The sequence below is a fragment of the Danio rerio genome, chromosome 17, assembly GCF_049306965.1.
Source record: "Danio rerio strain Tuebingen ecotype United States chromosome 17, GRCz12tu, whole genome shotgun sequence".
Taxonomy (NCBI): domain Eukaryota; kingdom Metazoa; phylum Chordata; class Actinopteri; order Cypriniformes; family Danionidae; genus Danio; species Danio rerio.
This window is the reverse complement of record NC_133192.1, coordinates 11,510,001-11,525,859: the sequence shown is the minus strand read 5'-3', so window position 1 is coordinate 11,525,859 and position 15,859 is coordinate 11,510,001. Positions and strand designations below refer to the sequence as shown.

The 15,859-nt window shown below is 35.7% G+C and overlaps 2 protein-coding genes across 8 annotated transcripts in view; one reads left to right on the top strand and one right to left on the bottom strand.

The window, feature by feature from the left end:
- Positions 1–7,960, top strand: part of mipol1 (mirror-image polydactyly 1) — a 173,230-nt gene extending 165,270 nt beyond the window's left edge. For 6 of the 7 annotated variants that reach the window (XM_073926961.1, XM_073926962.1, XM_073926963.1 and 3 more), the window contains one exon: positions 7,197–7,939. In XM_073926961.1, coding sequence (XP_073783062.1) covers positions 7,197–7,263 — 67 coding nt within the window. In that variant the 3' untranslated portion in view covers positions 7,264–7,939. Of the gene's footprint in view, positions 1–7,196 lie in introns of all 7 variants that reach the window. The other variant, NM_001305467.1, reaches the window with a different exon arrangement.
- Positions 7,961–12,650: 4,690 nt separating this feature from the next.
- Positions 12,651–15,539, bottom strand: foxa1 (forkhead box A1). The gene is made up of 2 exons (NM_131284.2): positions 15,304–15,539; positions 12,651–14,332 (listed from the first exon to the last, which is right to left on the bottom strand). The coding sequence occupies exons 1-2, from the start codon at positions 15,373–15,375 to the stop codon at positions 13,121–13,123; spliced, it is 1,284 nt and encodes a 427-aa protein (NP_571359.2). The 5' UTR covers positions 15,376–15,539; the 3' UTR covers positions 12,651–13,120.
- Between the last annotated feature and the right edge of the window lie 320 nt (positions 15,540–15,859).

Below are 15,859 nucleotides of genomic sequence, written 5' to 3'. Positions count from 1 at the left end.
TCAACTGTATATGCTAATTTTATATCAGCAGTTCCACAGAAAACTTTAATTGGTTGAAGGACCTCACTGAAGATCATGTTACTGAAGCCCCCTGTGAAGCCATATGACATGCACATGTTAAGTTTTTGTCTCAGAGTTTTTCACATTTATACATTTTAGAACCACGATATCATTAAGTTACTGTATGTTGTCCTGTGGATTCGAAACATCAGTCCTGTGGTACCTGTCCAATCAAATCCTACATAGAAGGTAAATCGCCTCATAATAAACCACCTCAGGACATGTGCGATTTTTAATTGCAGCAAACTGTTTGGAAGCATTAAAAGTGTCCAAGAAGATGTCCAAAATCTTCACATACATTGACCCTGAGACTGTTTAGATGCATGTCACTGATGAGAAGATGATGGATGTTTACTGTATGATGACTGAAATGGCCTTAAACACCCAGCAGGTACAAGACGTCAACATGATGTCAAACTGACGTTGTACCTCAACGTCTTGTGCACATTGCATTTTGTTTGGAAATGAAAATCAGGTTGACATCAGACCAATGTCAATGTCCAACGACCAACCTAAAACAAACCAAATATCAGCATCTAATGATGTTACAGCATACATTGTGTGGACGTTACCACTATGATGTCTATCAGATGTTGGATTTTGGTTGTCATACCTGATGAATTAATGTCAGTAGTTGTCGTCAACATGATGTTGGTTTAAGATGTTGGCTTAACGTTGCATTTTGGTCACTTTCTACCAACCCAAAATTGACCAAATATCAAAGTCATTTGATGTCATTATTGGACATAAAAATAATGTTGTCCTTGGACGCTGGTTAGCCATTGAATTTTGATCACCTGACCTCACAACCTAAATCTAACCTTATATTAACATCTTATGGTGCTGTGTTCCTGCTGGGCAATGATGCACTACAGAATTTAACATTTACATACACATACACAAAATACCATACCTGTCAACACTTACGTTTTTCCCGGCAGTCTCCTGTATTTCAGACCCATCTCCTGCCCATCTCCCGTATTGTCTCTCGGAAAACTCCACCCCCAATTTTGGTGGTGCAGCTTAATTGCCTTCTGTTCAATCAACTTTGTTGATTGAACAAGTTGTTCAAGTTTTTAAAATGATTACGTTAACTCAATCGATTTGTGTTGTGACAACACGAAGGAATTGTGTGGAACCCATCATTTTTACAGTCTATTTAAGGGACAGTAAAATTTAACATTTAAGTATAAAATTTTACATTAAATTACACTTTTTCTTTTTTCTTTTATCTATCTCCCTCTCCCTCCCCCAAAGCATCCAAATTTAGTTAAACACATAATAGGTTGTTAATAAGTAAAGCTGTTGTTTGTGGAGTTACATATTGATCCTCTGCTGAGATTTTGAGAGGTTCAATGTGTTTTATTTCAGTTTATTTCATCTACGGCTCTGACTGAAGGTAGATGTAGTTTTGTGTATTAATCAGTATACTATAGTGAGAGGCATTTGCTTGTACCAGTGATTGGTTTTGTTCCGGAAACTGTATAAACAGATCCCAAATTTTATGGTACTGCTTTGTTTTTGCCTCTTAAACAGTAGGTAATTTTTTCTAGTGCAATGTAATGTGTCAAATGCCCCCCCCCCCATAAAACTCAAGAATTATGTTTCAGCTCATTTTAAATACGTTGTTTAAACAAACAGCAAACGTCTTTTTTTTTTTTTTTTTTTTTTTAGTTCTATTAGCAACAGTGACCTTTTCTAAATATTAGTCTGCTGTTTTGAACCATCCCCTCCCCCTCGTCTCTGCATCGTGACGCATTTCTGTCGGCCTCGGAGAAATGCATATGGTCCTGCGGCTGCTCTTCAATCTCTCCATACAGGAAAACAGGTGGAGAGTTGGGCGAGAGCAAGGCTCGGGTCACACCACTCCCATATGCTCACTTGATAAGACTGAGAAACCTCAGTAGACAATACTAACACTGGCTATGCGAAGCACGTCTTATGAGGGTTTCTCTATTAGAGCCAGGCTGTGTTTTTGCACTAGCAAACCAGCTTGAGCACAAATTTTTAATTTTTATTGGTTGTTTTTAAAATCCTGAGCTCTCTATAATCTGATATTATCACGCATGCTGTGTATTTATTTTATTATTTAATTATACTTCAGCTTGCTTAACTTTTAAGTCTCGTTTTTAATTCACTGAGCAAATACACAAAAAATGTCTTTTATTGTGGAGAGCTATGAGAGATTTTATAAGTATGAACTCATATTTGCTTTAGTCGTTTGTTTTAATGCATTGTCTAAAATAAATTAATGAAATTAAGATGTATCCAAATTGCTTTTATGTACAGCTATGAAAAAAAGAATTGAGACCACTTAAAAAATTCACAGTTTCTCTTAATTTACTGGATTGGTTAGATTTGGCTGTGTGTAAAATGTTAATATTTGTTCTATTATAAAGGTCTGATAGCATTTCTTTCCAGTTTTATTTTCAAAAAAATGATAATAGTTCAGAATAATACACGTTTTCATTAGTTCTGATTGACAATAAGGGTTATTCCACCATATTTTGATTTAATCATTCTTGTGGAGATCAAATTTTGCTAGTGTGTTGTCTTAAAATCAATATAAACATCTGAAATCTTCTGTTGTTTCATGATTAAATTGCTCTTAATGACAACATTATTATTTTAGATATGAAAGAAATGTCATTAGTAGCTTACAGAATAAATCAAATATTACATTTCACTTGCATAACTATTATTATATACACAATTTTTTTTTTCCATAGCAGCGTATACTTACCAAAATATGTAATGTTCCATTGTCATTGATGTACATATTTTTGTACAAAATCAACAACATACACTGTAAAATAAATGTTGGGTTCTACACATTTCCTTCATGTTGTCCCAACACAAATCTATCAAGTTAACTCAATCATTTTTATAAATTTAAGTGGATTGAACATAAACCAATTAAGTTGCCCCCCCCCCCCCCAATTGTGTTGATTCCACTTAATTTATATGAATAGTTTGAAAGTCACTTTGTGAGTGTCTACACTTCAGAAAATCTGTTGCTTCTTACATTTTTAAGTAGAACCAATTGAACTTTACAACTTTTATTTTAAGCTGACTTAAAATTTGTTTTACCTAAAAAAAAAAAAACAAGTTAAAACCTGATTAACTTTCTAAATGAAGTTAAAGTAACATAAAAACATAAGTTGTTATGAGTTTTTATATACATATTTACAAAATTATAGGTCGAAATAAGTAATTATTTTATATGATTTATTAAATATTAATATTCACAAATGGGTTAGGTCTGGTAGCATGAAGAATTGTGGTAAAGTATTAGGATTTACAATGGCAACTTATTACTATTTTAGTGCTGCTCTGTAATGCCTAAATCTCTGTTCAATACGTCATTAAATTATTATTGAAAAGATTTTTGGTATAAACCAAATCTGTTGAACTGCTTGACATTTGTCCCCCTCTATCTGTCACAACACACCCATTCTACTACAGCTTTACTGGCTTTCCATCTTTTTCAGAATTCATTATAAAATACTTCTTCTCACTTTTAAAGCCATCCACAATCTCGCTCCTCCATACGTTGCTAATCTTGTTCATATCGCCACACCTTCTCGAACACTCAGGTCTTCTTCTTCCATTCACCTCACCTTTCCCTCTGACCGCCTTGTCACCATGGGAAGCAGATCCTTCAGCCACTCTGCTCCTCAGCTTTGGAATTCACTTCCTCCTGATCTCTGTAATTTAGACTCTCTTTCACAATTTAAATCCAAAGTCAAAACACAGTTTAAAATTTGCATTTTAAAACTTGTGTTGTATTCGTTTGACTTTTATTGTGTTTTTATTTGAAATGACTGTTCTAGCTGTCCTGTACGGTGACCTTGAGTGCCTTGAGTGTCGTGAAAGGCGCCTTTAAATAAAATGCATCATCATCATCCTCCTCATCATCATCATTTTAGTCTGTGTCTTCTGTATATCATGGTGTAGTGGTTATGTTTCTTCTCAGAATACAATGTAAAATATAAATACATAAATAAAATATTTTAAACTTCATGACACGTAAAGTCTTGAGTATTACATAAATAAAATTAATTGAAAATGTATTCATCAGCTTTTTGAAAAGGGCATTTTATACTATATAACTGAAGATATACTTATATACTGTCCAGCCTATACACAACACTTTAAACCCCTTCAGACCCAAATTATGTTGCAAGTTTCTGAAAAATGTATGTTTCTACAGTTCTTCCTATAGATTAGACCAAATTACAATAATAAAAATTCAACACCTTTTAAGTATATATATATATATATATATATATATATATATATATATATATATATATATATATATATATTGTTTGCTCATTTCAATGGACATCAGGTCAGAACAGTTGTAATTTCCAAACATTATACCCACATAAAATACCAAAATAAAACATGCATGATTGCTGGTATAATCTTGAAATTTATTTTCAAAATCACAAACATTAAAATTTTAACATTTTACCTTAGTTTTGAGGTTTTTGTTGAACAGATTGCACCTTGTTTATAACAAACTTCATCTTCCTCATCACTCCACAAAATGTCCACATCTGAGATATTTCCATCTGTTATATGCTCAAGAACATCAAGGTCTGTATATTCCGCATATGAAATTGTTTCAGCAATGAATTGGTACATTGATAAAGTCTTGTTTATGTAAAAAAGTTCAATCACAATTACTAGAGATTTAATTTCAGTAACAGATTTTGAACCCGTTGTACATCCTAATGGACAGACATGTTGAAAAAAAATCCTGATCCAAAGCTTGCAATATAACAAAATATTTTAAACTGTAAGTGCAATCCCTCTTTTATGATTTTTTTTTACAATCTATGAAATATTGGCAAACATATCAGCACATCTGAATAAAAACATTGTAAATTATTCAGCTGGAAGGGCATCTGCTTCGTAAAACATATGCTGGATAAGATGGTGATTCATTCCGCTGTGGTGACCTCTGATTAATTAAGCCGAAAAGAAAATGAATAAATGATTAAATGTAGCCTACATCTGGAGTGAAGTGATGCCATGCTGCTTTTCAGTGTAGTGGATTTCTTTCAAATTACAACATCCTGAGCCTGATTACTGCCATTGGATTGGATGACAATCGTCCACTCTTATGGACTGCAGGCTTTAAATGAGATGAAATGCTCAGGAACCACAAGAAACATGGGCTGACATGTCTATTGTGATAAACACAGGGTCCGAAGGGCACAAGTCAACACAAATCAATTAAGTTAGCTCAATCATATTTACAAATTTAAGTGGATTGAACGCAAACCAATTGAGTTGTCCCCAACAAACCTTAAGAATTGTGTTGATTCTACTTATTTTAAATAAGCAGTTTATGTTTGCTTTATTCATAGAGCATATTTAAAAACAACAGATGTTGACCAAAGTGCTTTACAAAAAGACCAGCATAAAAAATCTATACTTACAGTATACAAAAATAAGCAAAATATATAAAACAGATTAAAATGAATTATTTGCAATCAAAAACCAAGAGAAAGAAGGTGATTTTTTTTTTAGACGAGACTTAAAAGCACCAAGAGAAGAACATGACCTAATATGTAAAAGCAGACCATTCCACAGACAGGGGGCTGTAGCAGAAAAAGCCCCGTCACCTCTTGATTTCAACCGTGTTTTGGGGACAACTAGCTAAAACTTGTTTTCTAACCTGATTGGCCTCACTGTAGCATGCCAGCTCAACGATGTAAATAGGTGCCAGACCAGTCAAAGTTTTAAAAACAAGTAGCAGTAACTTATATTGAATCCTAAATTGGACTGGGAGCCTGTGAAGAGATGATAAAACAGGTGAGATGCTAGAAATTTTTTTGTCCCAGTTAAAAGCCTAGCAGCTGCATTTTGAACCAGCTGCATGCTCCTGAACTCCTGAATACAAAGAGTTGCAGTAGTCCAATCTGCACATAATAAAAACATTGATGATGTTTTCCAGCTCTATAGAAGACAGAAATGAGAGATGGATAGAGATGGATAGAAACCACTTTTGATGACTGAATTCATTTGCTTCAATGAAGTTCATTTGTCAAACTTTAACTCGGTGTCAAAAATAACTCCCAAGATTTTTTGCGTGACTGTGAACCTTAGGCTTGAATGAACCTAATTGATTAATTGTAGATTCATAGACACTCAGAGGGCCAAACACTAGTACTTCAGTTTTTGATTCATTCAAGTGTAAAAAAATGACCAGCCAACCATTCCTTAATCTTGTTAAAACAGGTAAAAAAAGGACTGTAAAACAGTTTTCTCCCATTTTTATGGGCATATAAAGCTGAATATCATCAGCATATAGATGGTAGCTTACATTATGCTTCTTACAAATAGCAGCCAAGAGAAGCATAGATGGAAAAAAGAGCTGGGCCAAAAACTGAGCCTTGGGGGACACCAGACTCCATACATGCAAATGAGGAAGAAAATTTTCCTAATTGAATTGAAAAGGTTTAATTTTAAACACACAGCAATACATATATATATATATATATATATATATATATATATATATATATATATATATATATTATTATTATTATTATTATATATATATATATATATATATATTTTTTTTTTTTTTTCAATATGTGTGCTGCAATTCTGAGAATATTTTGGTGCCCGATCATTTAAATCACATTGTTTTCCCTGTGATAACAGCATTTGAACTAAGGTCAAAGTTTCCGAGTGTCTTTTACTATTCATTTGGGGAGCAGCAGTGGCATTGGTTTTGGCTGGAGAGAAGCAGTTTCTCTTTTCATCCCTGCGTTATTCGTTTGCTTCAGAAGAATCCCTTCACCCATCTAGATCTCCCTCCGTTTCCACAGAGTCTGCGGGATCATCGCCCTCATAAGCGCAGGTTTACTCACCCCGACCAATCACATGACACCACACACGGCCTTCTGTTTGCCCGAGTAAAGGCAGGCGGATATTCGCAGGATTTGGGACTTGACACCAGCACGGATGTGTCTCACCCACTTTAAGAAGTGTCTACATCCAGTCTCTGCATCTTCTCCTCCGAAAACAGCAAAAGAGCCGGCCAGCGTTTGTCTGGCTCTCTCTTTCATTTACACAATCACTCATTTCTGCTTTCTCTCTCTGTGTGTGTTCAGGTTGGAGCGTTTGGTGGAGGTGTTGCGGAAGAAAGTGGGCACTGGCAGTGTCCGAAAAGTCATCTGACCCAAGCAGACGGCCACATCTGGTGACCAGGCTGCGGCGTTTAACTCTGAGCAAACAGCCGAAAGCCTGGCCTGGGCAAACACAGGCTGGAAGTGGTGCTCTCTCTTTTCTTTCTTTCTTTCTCTCTCTCTTAGTCCTGTTCTCATTCCAGGCCAGGCTCAGAAAAAAACGCCATCGTAAATGTTTAACCACATTCTCTCTGCAGTCGCCAATGAGAGTGTGGATACTTCACTCGATCTGCTACTCCAAAGGTTTTTCTTTCTTCTCCTCTCAGACACTTACTTGCCGTACGACATTATATAGTCTGGTTAAACATCAGGAGTTTGATTGGATCCAGTTAGTGAGACTTTTTTCCCTTCTTCATATAAATCCTGCTTTTTTGGACCAATGGAGGAGCTTTTAAGTATTGAAGATGCACTGAAATAAATGATTGATTGAAATTCCTACATTTTTTGAGGTAACTGGTTGCAAAAGATTCAAATGAGCTGAATTTAAACAAACAAAATAATTTTAGTAATGTTCAACTTCATTTGTTTGTTTAAATTCAGCCCATATATATTGTTTGCAAGCACTTACCTTGAATATAGAACAGTATTAATCCTTATTTTCAGTGTGGTGATGGACAATCTGAGCTGTAGATGTTTTAAATGTTTGGCCCACATGAATAAAGGGAGTTCACAGCAGAATGAACCACCAACATATCCAGCATATGTTTTACGCAGCAGATGCCCTTCCGGCTGCAACGCTGTGGGAAAGTTGGGTAAATTGTATGTAATAATTATTTATATTAATTATATTACATTTAGTTTTTAAAATCAAAATGCACCCAATGTTGGGTCAAATATAGAGAAACCCAGCTGGGTTGAAGTGTCATTTAAATTTAATATAAAAAAGAAAGAAAGAAAAAAGACTTTGGGTTTGTCCATATTTAACTCACTTTTGGGTTATAACAACCCAGAGTCCATTTTAAATAAAAAAAAAAATGTAATAAAGGATATTCACAACAGTGAATGTAATATAATTAATACAAGCATTTTAGAGTGTATTTATAACACATAAATGCATAACTTATCTCTTTTTTTAATGAAAAACATTTAAATGCTTAATATTGTGAATGTTTGCAATTAATATTTATTATAATATTTTTATTTTATTTAATATTTCATTTATTATGTATTACTCTCTAAAAAGCATGCTCTAAAATGTGTATTATTACTTTTAACACTATTACTAAATACTAAAATCATAGCCCAGATAAAATCTGTCAAATTTGACAGTGTTATTGCTACTATTTTTGTGTTACATAAACTTGTTCTTAAATTAATATTATTGTTTACCTCGTTTAAAATTAGAGCCCGAAATTATGCATAAAAAGTAAAATAATCTGCTGAATTTTGCAATAATTAAATTGTATTAACTTAAATAATGAATGTCACCGTTAATACCATTATTAAATGAAGATTTAGTAAATAATAATAATCGTTGAGAAGCTAAATGAGATGGAAATTCTGCAGATATGTCTGGTGTCATTTAGACATTTATGTCATTTATAAAAGAAAAGAAACGAAGACACTATTAATGCGGATCTAATCATAAAATTAAATGAATTAATTGAGGGTTTTTAAAAATGAAAGCTCATCAAATATATAAAAAAACAACATTCGTAAATAATAAATGCAATAAAGGAATGCACGTTACGTATATATTTTTAAATGCTCATCGAATAATGTATATAAATAGACACAAAGCATTTCGCAGATGTAATGAAACCTTTAAAAACCCTCCGAATTCTTTGAGTTCTCCAGCTTGTGCAGTGGCTGTTCAATGGCGAGTGCTTTGCATGCTGATAATTGACAAACATAAAATGGACCAAAGAGATCTGTCGACCTTTATCAACGACTAGATACCCCAAACAATTATATAAGCATGGTTTATGTTGCCTTTCCCCGGCCGTCCTTCAACAGAGCTGTTTTTCGGCCTGATCGATTGTGTACTCAGAAATATGTTATAGATGCAGAGGCGAATAAAGAAGGCCAGGCGTGCCGCTGAGTTTCCCTCCCCTCAAATAAACGTCCGACACCCAGACAAGCTTGTCGATTTTTCCTCCTATAGTTTCCCTGGAGAAGCCACAACCTGGGTGTCCCTTCACAACCCTATGGAAAACACTTGCGCTTTTGATGGTGCAACATTTTGCGCTCCAGACCAAACTTTTGTATTGAGACGCGCATGCTTTTTTAAATGATTTGTTTGAGATGTGGATGTTCAGAGTGGGTGTGGAGGCTCGAGTCTGTGTTTATAAGACCATGTGGAGTGAAATGCCCCCATTACCGCCTCCCAAAATTCAGTGTGCGTGATCATCGACTTACAAAAAAACTTTTATACGCTTTAATTAAAACCGTGTTTCGGCTGCACATATTGAATGACCCTCGGAGAAAAGCACCACTGATCCGGTTGCTATAACGACACCAAATATTTCAAGCTCTCTCTCTCTTTTCTCTCTCTGTCTGCTTCTGTTTTGCTCATAGTAGCTGTTTATTTGTGCACAAATAATAAATCTGTGGGGTGTTTTTATTTTTTCACAGGTTAAGATGGTTAATTTGTGTGCTGTTTGAGGGGTTTAAATTGTGTTTTGTTCGTGAGTTTTGCGGGTACAACGTGATATATTGATTTAGAGAAGTGCGCAATTTCAAAATAGCCTTCTAACCCTAATTATTAGATATGTTTAGTGATAAATATATGTTCAGGAATATTATTATTATTATTATTATTATTATTATTATTATTATTATTATTCCAAGTGCGTTATTTAGCTAATAAACTTTAAAATGCTCCTTGCATTAATAATAATAATGCATTAATTAGTGTATCTGGACAGTTAAATCCGAAATAATTTCTCATTGAAAAATAAAGAAAATGAATAAGTAACATTTAAAAGAGATCAAAAATTAAAAATGCATTTTAGTGTTTTTTTATTTAAAATGAACGCTAAATAAATAAATAAACAAGAGTAGCATAAATATTAACAATACATGATTTATAAAATAAATTAATAAGTTTAATATAGCTTTATATAAAATAAATGCTGATCGAATAATGAAAAATAATTAATTAACGGAGGCTTTATAACAATTATAGCTCACCGAATGTTAAATAAATAACATTTGTAAAAAAAAATGCATGCAATAAATGAATGCACTAAGTTTATTTAAAAAATAAGATGATCATCAAATAATATACATGAATGTAAAAAAATCGAATGTATTTTTAATAACAAAATAAATGCACAAGTTGGAGTTTTTATTTCCACCCGCCCAATAAAAGTCTACCGAAACCAACTGGCTGTTTCTACCCATGCAGAGCCCCTGCTGCAGAATAATGAAGACACAAAACATGGGAGAGCGAGACCACCAACCTGACATGGTCGACGCATATTAGAGGGGCACAAAGCTCTAATAAACTTCTCCCGTATCATTTTTAATGGAAAAGCAGCTGCTTCTAAAGCTGATGTCGGATAGAGATCTCTCCCTCTTCTCTCTCGCCCTTTCAAAGGCCCTTTCTTTCGTGTGTGTGTGTGATTCTGAAGGGGTTTTGCTTTGCTCTTTTCGTTGGCCAAGCACAATTGTGTTATTGGAGATAATTAATTCAATCCCCATCAGAAGGTATTAGGAGCGCCTTGGCCCTGTAGTGCTTTTCCAAACGCAGAATGAAAAGAGCGAGAAGAAAGGTCTACGGTAGACCCGCTGATGGGCGCTTTGAACTAAAGGGCCGTGCGCATTGTTGTCGAAATTTTGCTCCATAAGGCTGAAGAAAGCGCCAGAGCTTTTGATGGGGGAACGAGAAATGCCACATAAGTTTGGACACTGCCTGCTGATCGCATATGTTACGCCTTCGACGAGTTTGCCTCGTGCATTAATTGTACAACGCAATCTAGGAGCGTTATAGAAATTGCGTCAATTGCAAACGACCAAATTCCCATGCAGTTGATTGCATATCTAAATTATACATGCACGCGTTAGATTGCATTATATATGAGAGGTAAATAAGCAGGTCGTTATGCATTCGTTTTCTATAAAATGTTAAATATTTGTATTGTATTATTATTATTTTGCGGACCGATAATTAATAATCTTTGGTTGTTGTTTTTTTTCTAATTGAACCGAATCAAGTTACCTTTCTATCATAAAGATTTAAATAAAACCATAATATCCGATAAAGCCTTTGATTATGTGTGAACCAAACATACATAATCAAATTAGACAGCGATAATATGCGATAGTACAGTTGATTTAATGCATGAGTTAAAACATTAGAATCAAATTGTATAGTATTTAATTTATTTGTAAATCCAGATTATTTTCATTTTGATCTTTATTTTAGTTAATAAACTAAAACATTGTGTTTTACAATGCACTGAATGCGGCATGCGCATGATTAGAGAAGATCATTTACATTATGTTCAAACACGTCATTAAAATTAATTGTACATTTAAATCGTTTCCCTCTAAAAAAAAGGTCAATTTTATTTTTTAAATGCTGTCGAGTAGTTTTTTTTTTAAATACATTTTGAATATAATTTATTGCGATTAATTTGAACTTCTTCGCCTTAAAGCTGATGGTGCTTAAATTCAAAATCATATAAATCGATCGCAACGGAACAAATTGAGTTTATTATTATTATTTTTATTCGTATTGCAAATAAAATATATAGATATCAGATGTATATATTTATTTTATAATCTTCGCATCTCGAGATTTCTCAAGCCTTGGGTCAATTATCCATTTTATTTACGCATCGGGGGGGAATTACAAGATAATTAAATGAATTTCACGGCTTCTCAGCCAAAATGCGTGTATACAAAATACCATGATCAAAGTCAAATCTGTTCAGGTTCACGTGCCCATCATGTAGGTTACGCTGCACAAAAAGATGATTTGGCCTCTCTATGATATTGTTTAAAATCCCATTTAAAACGAGATCGGATCTTTTATGAAGGCAGTCTTTGAGGCTGCGCGTGTGTTAGACTTGGATTTTCTCTTGGTCTTTTACCAACATCGAGTCAAAAACAGACGAGCTCGGCCAAAAGCTGGAGAGCACACAGCCTATACAGGAGAAATGCACTTGATTGAAAAGAGTACATTTGTATTTTAATTTAAAGTCTTACTGATGCTATCGAGCATGTTGTAGACCTAAAATAATGCAAATGCAAAAAAAGGAGGAGATTGGAAAGATAATCGGTTAATTTTGAAATCTTGAACAGTTCAATAATAATTATTATTGATAATAATAATAGCAATAGTAGTAATTGCAGATACAATTTCACAATGACACAATACATGCATGAATGCGCCTTCATAATTTTACATCTTTCCATAAAATGTCACAAACGTTTTGCTTGATTAAGAAATACATATTTTATTCACAATGCATTTCCACCTTGGATTAATTTATTTCAATACAAGATTGGGAAGTGTTTTTGTCAAAACGAGGTAAGTAGACCCCAAAAATAATGAGTAAAATGACAACATTCAAATACATCTGCAACAGACAGGGGCTTCGCTTTTATACCAGCAACAAGACCAAAAGTTGACCTTCATTCGTGCACGTTGTAACACAATGGGGGAACTACAAGTTTGGGGATCACAACGAGTATTTTTACAAGCTCAAAATGATTTAAATACACTAGCAATGATTTATAACTGGGATATACAATCATTGGGAACACTTTACAATATTTTATTATACACATACACATTTTGTTATATTTTAAAGTAACAGTTCTTTTGCACCAAGTGCATGCAAAAAATAAAATAAAGTTTGTTTTTCGTTTGTTTTGTTTTTTTTTTCGCTGGCAACTGACTACGATGTATTGAGAACAGGCCTGGAATACACACCTTGGTAGTAAGAGGCCTCTAAAGCCGCCGAAGGGTCCATGCTGGCTCTCCCGGCCATGGGCAAATTGGAAGACATCCCTGAGCCGTAGGAGGAATATTGCAACGCTTGTTCGTAGGCTTTCAATTCCAGTTTATGCTGTTGCTCTGAAGAAGACATTAAATTATTGATGGAAAACGGGTGGTTGAAGGAGTAATGGGGGTCTCCTTTGAGGTGCAGCTGGGATTCGTGGGCCATAGAGTGCAGCGAGGACAGGGACGTAGAGACCGGGTGCACCTGCGGGCCACCGCTCTTCAGTTCCGAGTTGGCGGAGCTCCCGCTCCTGTGGTCCAAACTAGGCGGACTGGACGACTGGTTTGAGGAGGTGATGGAGCTGGAGTCCATGTGCACGGGTTTGCTGCTGGTGCTGTCGCTGGCCGGAGAGCCCGAGCCGCTGGACTGCTCTCTCTTTCCCTCTGACCTTTTTCCGTCGGGCAACTTTTTGTCGCATTTAAAGCGCTTCTGTCTTCGCAGGTAACAGCCATTCTCAAACATATTCCCAGAATCAGGGTGCAGGGTCCAGTAGGAGCCTTTTCCCGGCTTGTCGGGTGACCTGGACACTTTGACGAAGCAGTCGTTGAACGACAACGAGTGCCTGATGGAGTTCTGCCACCTTTGCTGGTTCTGACGGTAGTAGGGGAACAAGTCCATTATCCACTGGTAAATCTCACTCAAGGTAAGCATTTTGCTGGGTGCCTGCTGGATAGCCATTGTGATGAGGGAGATGTAGGAATAGGGGGGCTTCGCGTGCGGGTAACTCCTCCTGAAAGTCTTGTTGTCTCTGGCCCGGTTCAGGTTGGGCTGCGCGTAGGTCATGGAGCTCATGGTGGGGCTCATGCTGGTGTAGGGGTTCAGCGCGTTCATGGAGCTGTGCTGAGCCGTCATGGCGTTCAGGTTGGACGGGCTGAGCGCAGTGCCCATGCTCGACACTCCGCCGCCCATCCCGTTCATGGCGCCACCGGTGGGCATCCCGGCCATGGTGCCCGGGCTCAGCCCGGCGCCGAGCGCTGGGTTCGCATAGGACATGTTGAAAGAACTGGAAGTCATATTCCCACTGGTGGACATGCCCATGTAACTGTTCATATTATTCATGGAGCTCAGCCCAGGGTTCATGCTGCTGTTCGTCATGGGAGAATAGACCTAAAATACATAAATGTGTCTTTATTACTATTATAAAAATTATATATTTGGCTATTATGCACGTTTTTAAGACAATCATTCAATTTCAAATTGTTTACAAATAGTTCGTTAAACAATTAGGTTAGTTAAAATATATAATGCTGCTGATTATACATTTAAAGCAACAAAACCGCAATTTCATTAATCGCCATTGAAAATTATGAAAATTATTTGTATTTGTTGATGTAATCGATAGACTAATGTTTTCAACGTGCTCTTCTTAAAATAACGAACACTGAATATGCCATCGCAATATGCTTGTTTTTATTGTAGAAGTGTAAACATTGTACACTTTTATTGCGTTAAAGTTAATAAATGATTTCACTTTACAATCGCTCAAATTGAACTAGACAAAAACAGACATGAGAATTGTGTATACGTACGTAATCAAAAAAAAAGTAAATGTTTCAGTTCATTTAATGCAATAACATTTACAAAAACGTTCCTTTTCACAATAGTGTATTTAGAAAAAAATATTTCTTTGCATTATTAAAATGTTCTTCTGGTAAAACTGTTATTTTTACAACTGTTCACTGAAAGTTTCTTTGGAGAACCAAAATAGATCTTCAGAGAAAAAAAACCTATCTGGAACGTTTGTTTATTTATTTATTACGTGTATCGCTGATCATTTGAAATGACTGACTTTAAATTCGGCTGATCTGCTAAACTACCAATATCACACCATTGTGACCCACTTCCAACGGCATCACTACCGCCACCAAGTGGGTTAATCAATTGCGAATATTGTCCCACCTTTAAACAACATTTCTGTACAATATTTGACATGTAACTTTAAAAGATTTTTTGCAGCGTAAGCCCCAGTTTTCAATCTGTTATAGCATTGTTTACGTGCACTCAGTTGCAAACTTTCTGGCTACCAGAGCGGTCATCAGAGTGTCAGACATCAGAGCGCAGTAATAAATGTCTCTCACCTCTTGTGCATCATTATAGTAGCTGCTCCAGTCTGGAGTTTCGTGTCCTTCCATTTTCACTGCGCCCAACATTATGGAGGAAATCCACAGCTCGTGCACATGCAGTTCGCAGACTCACAGCGTGCGTGTGTGTGAGAGTGCGTGTGTGTGTGTGTGAGTGTGTGTGCGCGCGCGTCCTGGCACCGCGCGCAGTCACTGTTGGGATGTTGTGCGCGGCTTTGGGTAAAGTGAGGAAATGTTGGGACTGAACTGGAGATCTTCCCCTGTCTGTTACGTAGAACGCGGTACAGCCCACTTTCCGTTTCTCATTTGCCTGGATCTCACTCCTACTTCCAGGAACACGACTACTCTGATGTTTTTAAACAGAAATGCCCGTGTGTTTCATTGCACAATAACATTCACGCACACACACAAAAAGCTAAATATTAAATAAACGATAAAAAAACAAACAAACGATTGCGTCAAATAATAACAAATAAAATTGAATAAATAAGCAAAGCGATGTTATTTTTATTTCAAATATCATGCAATGTATTGCAGAAGTGAAGACAACTCT